The following is an 11,694-nucleotide window of genomic DNA, read 5'->3' as shown; positions in this document are numbered from 1 at the left end:
TCCAACACCAACTCGCTCAGACTCCACAGTCGTGCTGTGTTGGATTTGCATCGTTGTCTAAACAGATACACTGCACATGCAGGTTCTGCTACTTTCGTGTGGAGCCTATAAAAATACACACACACTGGTGCAGGGAAGAGTTAAAACCAGGGTTGGAAAAAAAATAACTTAAAACTACTGGCCCAGTGACTGACTCCTAGTGTTGGACTTAGTGAGGTAGGAGGTTTCTGCAGGCAAACCCGCTGTTATGCAACTTCACTGCAGAGCCCTTGGCTGGAGGCCATTTCTTCTCTGCATCCAGCCGCCTCCTCCTCCTCCTCCTCCTCCACTGTTTCTACTTTTTCAACATCTCCACTCATATCTTCTGCAGAAACTTCTTCCCACCTCTTCATTCATTTAAACTCAGCAGTATATAACCATAACATCAATTTCAAATGAAATCTCAATAAAAAATCAACATGCTATTTTTAATCTGAGTGTGTGTCACTGTGGGAGAGCAGAGAAGTGTGTCCTTACCCTCTCCTCTGCATTGCAGTCGTCTTTGGCCGGAGCAGGTCCGTCAGGGGCCTCGGGGCTGTGAGGAATGTGTTTCTTCAGCGTGGGCTCCTGGTTCAGAGTGGTGTAGCCCACGTGTTCATAGATGGGGTTTATGGTCATCTTTGCGATGTACTCGGCCGCCTGACGGAGGAGACGGTGGTTAAAACACACAAGAAGAGAACTCAGTCCAGTTCTTTCAACCTTGGGGAGGCAACCCCACATGGCGTCGCCTGGAATTCAAATAGGGTCACCTGAATTGTCAAGTAATTGATACCTTTTTTTCAACTGATTATTATATTGTATATTTTATACTATATTTTTTTAAACTACAATTTAAAAACACCACACAAACAAAACATCTTAACCAACTGTGTTCTCTCACATTTATTAATATAAATAAAGTTCTAATAAATGCAACATATAAAAATATCTGAGCTGGCACATCTTGAGTGACGGCTGCGATCATGTGACTATAAAGAAAATCTCTGGGGTCGCAAGAAATTTGAGATGTTCAAATGTGGTCACAAGCCAAAAGAAAGGTCGGGAACCACTGATTGGGTCAATTCTACGTGGGTCACTGATAGCTGATATTCTAGAGAGGAAAGATGCTGACAAAGCAGAGAACAATATTGTTTAGGAATAACAATCTCTTTGCATGTCCTTTTTTGGCCCAAGCTCACAGATAATGGAATACAAAACAATAACACCATTGATTGTCTGCTTCAGTCAGAGAAGGTTCTGGGTCAGAGCCCACGGTGGAACCATATACTTTATCCTCCTCATGTAAGTCCCTCGGACAAAAGCCTCTGCAAATATAATGATTTTTTTATAGTACTATGCATAAGTGCATATTTTTAAATAATTACAACAAGGGGCAGCTTTAGAGAAATTGGGTGCGTGTGCATAACCAGCCCGTCTGCTGTCCAGATCTACGTCTTCCGTCAGCTAAGGCATCAAAGCAGCTCAGGTATTTTTCACAGCAAATATTTACTCCTCGAACGTTCTAAGATGCCTCGTTCGACTATAACCATGTTGCTGTTAAAGGTTCTGTTTTTCCTCGCGCACCTTGGTCTCGATGTAAAGAGTGATGAGTCCGTCTGTGACCAGGTCGTGGATGGACTCGAACCTCTTCTCTCCAACAAAGTGTTTACCATCATGGTAGAGACGGAAGTTTTTGGTCTGGTTTCCAAACCTGAAGTCAGAAGAAGAAAAACGGAAGCGAAGAATGAGTTTCAAAAGTTTTCATTGGCCCAGTATAGGTGAACAGTCAAGGAACGTTCACATCCAATATTTTACTCCTGCGGAAGCAAAACCAGTGGTTCTCAAGCTACAGCTACAGTGAACATAAGGTCATTCACACTAAACAGGAAGCAGTGAATCGACAGTCTACCACTGAATGTAGAAATGACATTATTGGTCCAGTCTGTGATGCAAACAGTCAACCATGAATTACAGTATAAAATTATCAAATGAGAATTTGGATAAACTTTAATACAACTGTGGTTCTTCTACTAACATTAGAGACTCCTGTAGCTAAAACCTTCAATGTAGCATAACTTTAGATATATGATATAAGGTTATAGTTGTCGTTAGCCTGACTACACCCTCAACACAGAATATAGATACATTAGGTTTTCATAATCAAAGTTTGTTTAAGTTTAACAATTTAAGATGTGAAGATTTAACTGGGCCAACACACAGTGTCACTACCTCAGTGGTTCAGTATGAAACCAACAGGAGGTAACGAGGCGATCTTGAATCATTAACCCAAAAGTTAAACCTTTCCTTTTTTTGCTCTCCCAGACTGGGACTCAAGTTTGAGTGCAGAGTATTTATGGAACGTAATTATAACCACGGGGATGAAGAACCCAGTGAAATGTGCAGGTGGAAGAAGGATGTGGCTATGAATAGAACCAGCTGACCCAAAACTTCTTATTAATGAAGCCACGGACCCATTAAAAAGTGTGACACTTATTCTCAGCTCATGACTGAGCCATTCAAATGCTAATGGAACAAAAACGTTTTTGTAATATAATAATATAATATTATAATAATAATTCAGACAACATTAATATATTATCAAAAATCTATATCACAAAATAAACAAATAATCACAACATTCGGCTAAGGAAACAAAAATCATCATCTTCAATAAGGAACTACAGTGACACTGAGTAAAAAGGAAAGTGAACTCCTTGTCATTGTGACACAGCTCACCACTGCACACAACCAAGTGTGACCTCTGCTTTTAACCCATCACCAAAGTGAACAGTGGGCAGCAGTGAGTGGGGACAGTGCCATGATCAGAGCACCTCAGTGGGAACTGGGCAGCTGGTGGACTCCGAAACCGTTCGAACCCAAGTCCACGTACTTAACCAGCAAGCCACCACTGAGACGTTAGCATTTCAGAAACAAGAAAATGTTTAACTGCTCTTTTGACCTATACCTATATCTGCAGAGTTGGGTTGAGATAAAGACTTTCTCCAGTTACTGTTGACTTCCTATGCACCTACACTGGGAATTTCCAATACATCAGCAGTGTTTGAAACACTCAGACAGCTCAGTCTTAGAAATCTCCTAATGGGATATTTAAATAGGTGTAGCTCATAGACTGACCAGTGGGGGTGTAAACCCATACCTTAGAGCCAGTGTGTAGGTCCCTGGTTGCCTCTGACTCTCCCTGATGAGGTAGCTGCCTTCAGCCTGGCTCAACAAATGGTCGGCTTCTTCCCTCGAGATCATCCCATGATATCTGGACAAGCAGCGGTAGAAGAAGCAATTGTTTTAAGGTGTTTGGGGAAAAATAAGGCAACACTACAATGAATAAAAAAAAAACAGAGATAAATTCAACATTTAAAACGTTTCCAGGCAAAGCAAAGAAATCAACGTACTCTCTGCCATAGTATTTTGGTCGGTTGTCCACCTGCAGAAAAAAAGACAGATAATACAAGGTAAGAAACCTAATATACATGTACAGAGATGGAAAATAAGTGATCAGAATGTATTTAACTTTAACAAAAAATAATTGACGTTTGAACATATGTTTATATATTTTAGTTGCAATGAGAAAAACAAGTAACAGATTTGAGGTGGCAGCTTATATTCTGTTTTTTTACTTGAACTTTTTAAACACAGCCAACATTTTAGGAAACGACTGTGAAAATGTTAATGTCAAGCAATTCACCTTAAATAACACTAAGGAAGCAAACCCTAAGTGTGCAGCAGAAAAAAACAGAACAGTACCAGAAACAATGACATCTGCTAATATATACTTGTGCTAAACATTTTCCCAGACTTTGACATACTTTGTGTCTTGACTGTAAATGTTGCTCATCGCCCAGTCTGTGTCTGAAGCACGTGAACGTGAGGGCGAAGGGAACAAGTCAGAAAAAAGGTGCTGCTGTAGGTTGGTGTTGATCTCCATGTAAAATGCTGATAAGTCAATTAATTAACATGAAACTGACGAGCAGCACTGCATATAAATAACTTAAATAACTGTGTGTGTGTGTGTGTGCGGTGCAGGAGCTGTCCATTCTTTATACCCCGAGGGATTGAAAATAAAAAGATAAATATCAGATGAGCACTAGGACTGTTTTTGTATTTACACTGAGCCCGGATAGTCATCACTAACGCTCATCAGCACCCCCTGGTGAGCTGCATTAGGTTTTCAAAAGAAGGACCAGATGAATCCTTGGTCCCTGCCTGCAGGTTGGATTTTTAATTAAATGATGAAATAAATTGTTAGTCTGTGAAACATTGAACACATGGCATAAAGTGGAGATAAATTCTTTAAGATTTTGTGTTAAATTGGTCTTTATTCCTCAGTATGATATACTGTCAGACAATCCCACAAAAGAAGAACAAACATATAAGGATCTGTTCGTCTCACATGTAGGTTAAGGAGCAACGGCGGGTGTTTTTAAATCTCAACTGTGGCATACTGTATGTCTGAGTTAAAAGATAATGAGTGAACCTTCACAGATGTTTGTTTTTGTTTTGCCAACGGCACCTGACGCAGTTATTAGTTCATACTTATTAAGTTGTATTGACAGCTTCTGGTTGGATACAAAAAATGAACCATCGCCTTGGGTTGAGTCTGTGACCTGAGTTACTCGTACAGCTGTAATTCTGGTTTAAAAATGTGTGATTCTTTCTTCACTGCTGTCATTCACTCATTCTAAATGAATGAGTGAATTGTCTCCCCTTTAATTTTTTAATGGTAGTTGGACACATTTTAATTACAGACTGTAAAACTATGCCAGGAAGAACTCCAAAGTGTTTTTAAATGTATCTTAAATGTATTTATTTAATAATTTGATACCATACAGTATATGGTCACTGCTCTGATGCACACAGTCATCTTTCCCTTTACTCCAAAACAAGTGTGTCCTGTCCTTACAGTATTTTTATTTTTTTTACAAAAGACTGATATATGTTTGCACTTTGTTCAGCTTTTCTGACCTCAGGAAAAAAAAAGTCACTAACATGTTCTGACCTCAGGAAAAAAAAAGTCACTTTTAAGTGTTTTGAGGTCTGGGCTTTTAATCTGCTGCAAACACATTAGCCTTTCGTGGTAAATGTGGGTTTACATCAACGAGCTGTCAGGGAATGGGCCTTTTAAGCATCTGAAGCTTCGAGCCCAACACATTGTCTGAGGTTAATTTTTCCAACCTTTTGGCTGACTCACTGACATGTGACAAAAAGGAACTAGTCACTGGCAACTGCTCATTGGCTGCTCATCACTCTCCGCAACGAGGTTGAACGAAACCCATTTAACGTCGACGTATTTCAGACAAACATTAGAAAATACCAACCCACACGACAATTCTTAAAGCTTCATAAAACAGGACTAAATCTCTAAATCATTGTGGAAAAAAACACAACTGTTGAAATGACATTGAAGTGAACTTTCTGGTCCAACCGGTGCTCTGAGCCAGACTGAAAAAGACTAGATAAATGCCAGCTGACATGACATTATTAACTTCTGATAACCAGTGCATGTATTTTTACACACTTACATTTCACACAAAGGACTAGCATGAAAAGAGCAAAAAATACCAATAAAAGTTCTAATAAGAGACATGAACACATTAACACAGAGGCTTGGACATGACTGTGATCTCACCTCACAGGTACAGGTGAGTCGGCGTGGGTGAGGCGCCTCCTGCTGGAGCTGATACACTGTGGGAGAAGAATAAAGCCAAGTGTAAATAAACATTAAGTAAATTAAGAAATAATCACAAAGAAAAAAACAGAAGTTATCTGACAAAAAATATTCAGTCGAATGATGAAGATTACAACCATGTCACAGAAATGGAACTTACAGTAGGACTTCCACACTGGTGGTCTGTATTCATCATGATCTAGGAAGAGAACATTTCAAAGAAAAAGATTGTAAATAGTAGATCAGATAATTTTTTCTTTTGCCACAGCGCCCCTACATGGCTGTATACAGCAACTACTGACTGAAACGTGATAATCTGAAGTAAAATGATAAAATTCTACTTTCACTTCCACTTGTATTTTTTGCGGCTCTTAATTTTAGTCGCTATCAGTTGCTGGTATCAAATCACTAAAAAATTACTTATAGAATGTATTAAAATTCTCAATAAATGGAAAAATAAATAAATAATAAAGGCAAAAAAGTCATACACGTTTTTAAATTCTCAATAAATGGAAAAAAAAAATAATAAAGGCAAAAAAGTCATACACTGACTCCTTTGACATTCCCTGTTGCTCCTTTGATGTTGTCTATGGGACTTGCTGCCACTACTGTCTGCCAGTCAGTTTTTGCAATTCTCACCCATAATTTTCACCCATACTCTTAAACTAGCTGGCGAAATACTACATTTTACACAACAATTAGAGCCAGACTTCCTTGCATAATTATTAACCAGAGTGAACTCAAACAATACACACCTTTAGTACACAACAAGCCTTTTATGACGTGTAGCTATGCTTACCGAAGACATTGAGGGCCATTTTGCTTTTCTGATAAAGTGGTGATGATCAACAACGTAACCGCAGATCCAATATTCAAAACACAGATCCATTTAAATCCTGACGAGAAACAAAAAGAGAATAAAAGACAATCATAGACAAAGAGAATAGTGCAAAGTGAATATACACATGGCAGTGTGTACTACCTGACTCAAGATAAGCTGAGTAACGATGATTAGCTGATATAGCTGAGTAATGATTACCACTAAAGTATCCCATAGGCTCAGCTCATGGTAGCGGCCCCTGCCTTTCTCAAAGCGATAATGTAGGAGCCACCCTGAGGCTGATAACACTGAACCCAGCTCACATCGTGAAGAAAACAATTTCGTAAGTTAACCTCGGTTTAAACTCCACGACGGCGGCCTGAAATAAAACCATGCGCGGGTTTTTGCACATAACGGTAGAATAATAACACGTAGTACTCACTCACAGTGACATCCATCCTGCATTGTGGTCGCCATCTTTGCTAGGTCACGTGATCAGTCTCGCCCTCTTTCCTGGGTAGCTATGGCAACTGATACCATTTATGAGAATAATGCGAACTCTCTCATCAAAATCTATGTCAGTCGTGCCCAGAAATTGTATGACACAGAAATGACTGACACTGTAAGTAGATTGGTTAATTATTCATCAACGAGGGGAGTGCCAGGCCGGTTAGCTCAGTTGGTTAGAGCGTGGTGCTAATAACGCCAAGGTCGCGGGTTCGATCCCCGTACGGGCCATAATCCTTTTAATCTTGTCAAGTGTCCATTACGAACGCTCCGAACCAACGAAATTGAAACCAAGTATTTTGTATAAAACCAGATCAATTATTAGGCAAAAACTTTCGAAGTTACAGAGTTTGAAAGAGGCTAACAAAAAAGAAAGGGAAAGTCAGCAAAGATGAAAAAAGTTTTGGTGACGTATATTAGGAATATATATTCCATTACTGAAAAAAATAAATATGAGCGAAAGCAGTAAAGTCTTCATCCATAATGTAAAACATTGTAGTGCACTTGTATGCCCGGCTAGCTCAGTCGGTAGAGCATGAGACTCTTAATCTCAGGGTCGTGGGTTCGAGCCCCACGTTGGGCGTCTGCACTTTTTCCAAGTCAGAATGAGAACTGGTGTCTCAGGAATAATTTATGGCAGAGCATAAAAAAATTTTTTTAATATTAAATCTCTTGAACTAGATCAGCAACAATACAATTACTGAATCATATTATGTCAAACAGCTACAGCTATTTAATCAACATATAATGTATACGTAAAAAAGGTAAGTTAAAAAAAGTGTTTCTTCAATGCAATAAATTCACTTCACAGTCGCTTTAATTTATCATTTGCAAAGAAGTCAAATATCCCGATATACTGATGCATGGTAAAAGCAGTATATTCTCATTTCCTCTGGGTAAGACTTTTTGGGGTTTTATGCCACTTTTTCTTTCCCTCCTAACCCAATTTTTATGTCAGTTTGTGTTATGTTTTGCAATGATGTCTTTGCCAGTTAGCTGAAAAATAGTGTTGCTCGGTTACGATTGAATAAAACATATGAAACAATATTCTTTCACTTTTTCCACAGGACAATAGTCCCGTTCTGCACCTCTTCTGCATTGATCTGAGGTAAACACTCTCTGAACTCTTTATCAAGCGAGTGCTGAAGCTGTCCAGAACACCAGACTGTAAATACTACTGATCCTCGAGGATTTGTGATCACGAGGTCAGAACTACGGAGCCCCTCTAGGGCCACGGGGGAAAGAAAACCTTCCTACACTGTTATCAACAGTCGAACAACAACAACAGTGCCCTCCTGTGTCTAACTGAGGTACCCTACATTAATCAAATGTTCACCCTATAGTACATACGTCACATATGACATGCTCGGCGTACTGTACATTATTGTTTGTTATTTTAATGTATTACCCTGTATGTATGTGAGGCAAAATGTCTTATCGTTTATTTATATACAGTTTTTCTTTCACAAAATAATAAAAATAATGTAAATTAAAACATTTTTAATGTCGCGAGATTGGATAAAATAAAATCCGCGATGAACTGAGGAAGCGAAAGTAGAACCGCGATAAAGATAGGGGTCACTGTAAGGTAAAAGTTATCACGTAATTACGCGAAACATATTACGAAATAACGTGAAATTTATCACGAAATATATAATAATAATAATAATAAAAATAATAATAATAATAATAAAAATAATAATAATAATAATAATGGATTATACGTCATGAAAGAAAGAGCCTAGGGGCATACGCACAGGAAGCACAACTGCCTGTGCTTAACCTAAGGGTTCTCGAGATGCCGCCCTCCCCCCATGTCCCTTTAGGGGCTACGTAAGACTGTGAGAAATTATGATAAAAAAAATTCAAAATTTGATCTAAGATAGATATCAACAAATATATTGATAATATAAAATCATAATAATTAAGAAAACATTTTATGTTGTTGTTATAAAATTGGTAAAATAACCCAGCGTAGGAGAAGGACTGGGAGTGACGACTCGATTTAGATGATTGAAAGAAAGAGAGAGAAAGCGAGAAAGAGAGACTTTAAAAGAGAGATTTTAAAAATTCAACAACACAAAAAGAGAAAATACCATCAAATCATTTCATATTGTAAAAATCTATGTACATTTCTGTTACAAATGCTCTCCAGCTTGACCAAACTTTGTTAATATAATGAATCATCTTTAATGATACCTGAAAAAGTTTTAACAAAATCTGTTCAAACCAAAGTTTTTTCTGTTTTCTGTCTCCTGAGTCCTGAAGACTTTACTATTGTCCACAGCGTGAGTCATTCCTTCTGCCTGTCAGTGAAGTAGATCAGTAACTGCAGCTGCACCTGCTACGTGGGAGTGTTACCACTGCAGGGGCAGTTAGGATTTTTAATTATTGTAGGGCACAGGTACTTCAGGGTTACCTGAAACTCAAGAGAGTACAAGAAACATCAGGCTGAAGTCTATGTTGTATTTTCCACAAGCAAACTGTTCAAAAGTGTTCATTAAACTCAAATGCTGTATTTTCTCTGCCCCCCCCACTGTCGGCCCCATCATGTTCAGGCGATGATGTGACTGAAGGTGCTTGTCTCTGTGGTAACTTGTATCTGCAGAAAATAATCCCAGAGGCGAACATCAGGACAGTCCCCACGACCCCGAGGCTGATGCTGTACCCAACGTACTGCGACTGAGGCGCTGCGGGCAGTTGGAACTCAGGTGGGAACGCAATGGTCTGGTTGGTCACCACTGAGCTCAGATTCCACATCAGAGGTATGAGAGATATCGCTGCTGCCAACAAACATAAAGCTCCTGCAGCACAGAAAGACAAGCGGACCGGTGTGTTTGCTTCCAACCCAAAGTAGGTGTTCCTTAGGGCATAAATACCTCCCGCATTACCCAAGAGCCCCACAACAAAGGAGAGGACCATAAGAATTTGTCCTGACACAATCTCTGGTGGTGTGAAGGCCTCAGTGAGACTGATGGACCTGCAGTGTGTAAACCCGGAGCCAGGTGACACCACGGTGTGGCTGTGAAAGCAGGCCCTCCACAGACCGACCCAAGCCATGCCGGAGGTGATGATGTCCCTGTCAGACACCAGCCAAACCCTCCACTGATCGAGACCAAGGGCCATGGCAGTGAGAGTCCAGCCAAAGCAGCTCAGCCAGAGAGCCACAAGCTGCGGATGGGCCGTGTGAGCAAAGGACGTCATGGGAAGAGAGAGGCAGCAAGACAGGAAGTCCTGGAAAATTCTCTCGTGGTGTTTCAAGAGGGTGGGGTCCCTGTATCTCGACCCCTTCAGCTCCTGTCTGTTGACTTCGCCTCACAGCGCCTTGGTTTTTCCAATGCTGTTCTGTGACGCAGCATACAGTCCACGCAGCTTCCTGAAAGATATGGGCATGGTCATCACTGTGGGACCCCGGCCAGGTTAGTCTCTGACCACAACAAACTAAGACTTAAAAGACATGGCCTTTTGTTGATGCTACTTTAAGTCCACCTAAAGCGCTTACGTATAAAATGCGCATATTTGAGAATCCTTGTGAAATAAAAGAGAGAATTAAATCTATTTCCCAGATTAGTTTTACAAATATAACTTAAACGTTAAAAATGACAAAAGTCGTACCTGACCGCCGGCTCCGAGTTGTTCCACATCTCTCAGTTTAATTATAATGCAGAAATATGCTTCCTTCTTTAGCTGGCAAAAACCCAGCCACAGTTTCCTGCCAGGGCTATCAATGATTGACAGGATGTAGGTCTATATTCATCTGTCCTTATTGTTTCAGGACTGGACTCATTTAATATAATTCAGGGTTGACTTCTGTAAAAGCAGGTCAAAGACATGCTACTTCGTGTGTAAACATCAACATATTGGATGTGTGTTTTTATATTTATATAGAAGTGAAAGACAACCAACACTCTGCCTAGCCCCTGTGTGTTAACAGTGTGGTAGAGATTAAATATTTTTCTGGTCTCTGAGGGTTTGTAGCCACACTGGTGTCAGGTTTCAATCCTGATGGAAAAAAAAAAACAGAACACATTATCCTTCATACAGCAGGTGCAGTAAAAGAGCAGTAAAAGAGTTATTCTATCTTACCATCAGCTGAGTCTAAACACTGTGAAACAACAGCCTTGTGTGCGCTCTGCAGAAGTGTGTCCAAAGTCTGGCACGGGGACCTAACCTGGAGCTGAAATTTGGTATGCTCCCTCAAACATCTTTTAAATAAAAAATTACATTTTTGTTCTATGAGTTATTAATATTAGTATCATTAATAGTTATTTTAGCCAGTTCTGGGCTATCATTTAGCAGTTTTGATGAACTTGGGCCCTAGAAATGTTAGCTATTATTTTTGCTCACTGAAGACTATTTTTGGCTTAAGAAAAGCTATAGTTTAACCAACTGTTTGTTTTGGCTACCTTTACTTTTTTTTGGCCAATCTAAGAGAAAACTTTCATATTTTACCATTTCTTAATATCTTAAATGTTTTTAGACTTTAACCTAAAAAAATGCCTAAATCAGAGTTAGACAGAGGTCTTTTTCTGTCTTCCAGTAATTTTTGCTAACCTTTAAATTTACTTATTGTCCTTGTGAGCTCATTATATATGCACACTCTGACCCTTGTTTAATGTTTTTTTCTGACAATTTTCATGTTTTTAACATGCTTGTGCTAACTGCT

At 39.4% G+C, this 11,694-nt stretch overlaps 2 protein-coding genes and 2 non-coding genes across 6 annotated transcripts in view; 2 read left to right on the top strand and 2 right to left on the bottom strand.

Moving 5' to 3' along the window:
• The window catches only part of LOC103389512 (N-chimaerin), a 14,537-nt gene extending 7,375 nt beyond the window's left edge, over positions 1 to 7,162 (bottom strand). The window contains exons 1-8 of one of the 3 annotated variants that reach the window (XM_008324946.3): positions 6,964 to 7,162; positions 6,501 to 6,597; positions 5,862 to 5,900; positions 5,663 to 5,718; positions 3,429 to 3,460; positions 3,176 to 3,289; positions 1,603 to 1,729; positions 517 to 678 (exon numbers count right to left, since the gene is read on the bottom strand). In XM_008324946.3, coding sequence (XP_008323168.1) covers positions 517 to 678; positions 1,603 to 1,729; positions 3,176 to 3,289; positions 3,429 to 3,460; positions 5,663 to 5,718; positions 5,862 to 5,900; positions 6,501 to 6,519 — 549 coding nt within the window. In that variant the 5' untranslated portion in view covers positions 6,520 to 6,597; positions 6,964 to 7,162. Of the gene's footprint in view, positions 1 to 516; positions 679 to 1,602; positions 1,730 to 3,175; positions 3,290 to 3,428; positions 3,461 to 5,662; positions 5,719 to 5,861; positions 5,901 to 6,500; positions 6,598 to 6,683; positions 6,925 to 6,963 lie in introns of those variants that run through there. The other 2 variants (XM_017038939.2, XM_025062553.1) reach the window with 2 other exon arrangements.
• A 23-nt stretch (positions 7,163 to 7,185) lies between these two features.
• trnai-aau (transfer RNA isoleucine (anticodon AAU)) lies at positions 7,186 to 7,259 on the top strand. The gene has a single exon. It is a non-coding gene; the product is annotated as a tRNA-Ile (tRNA).
• Positions 7,260 to 7,538: 279 nt separating this feature from the next.
• trnak-cuu (transfer RNA lysine (anticodon CUU)) lies at positions 7,539 to 7,611 on the top strand. Its single transcript has one exon. It is a non-coding gene; the product is annotated as a tRNA-Lys (tRNA).
• Positions 7,612 to 9,015: 1,404 nt separating this feature from the next.
• Positions 9,016 to 11,599, bottom strand: LOC103389514 (claudin-34-like). Its single transcript, XM_008324950.3, has one exon. It carries the CDS (start codon positions 10,230 to 10,232, stop codon positions 9,516 to 9,518), a length of 717 nt encoding a protein of 238 aa, XP_008323172.1. The 5' UTR covers positions 10,233 to 11,599; the 3' UTR covers positions 9,016 to 9,515.
• Positions 11,600 to 11,694: the final 95 nt, after the last annotated feature.

This window comes from Cynoglossus semilaevis, chromosome 14 (genome assembly GCF_000523025.1).
Source record: "Cynoglossus semilaevis isolate Cse_v1.0 chromosome 14, Cse_v1.0, whole genome shotgun sequence".
Lineage (NCBI taxonomy): Eukaryota > Metazoa > Chordata > Actinopteri > Pleuronectiformes > Cynoglossidae > Cynoglossus > Cynoglossus semilaevis.
The sequence above is the reverse complement of the archived record's forward strand: the minus strand, read 5'-3'. Positions and strand labels throughout refer to the sequence as shown.

What these genes read in the sequence shown, in the direction of transcription:
- LOC103389514 (XM_008324950.3), bottom strand. Translation starts at nt 10,232, where the DNA reads ATGACGTCCTTTGCTCACACGGCCCATCCGCAGCTTGTGGCTCTCTGG.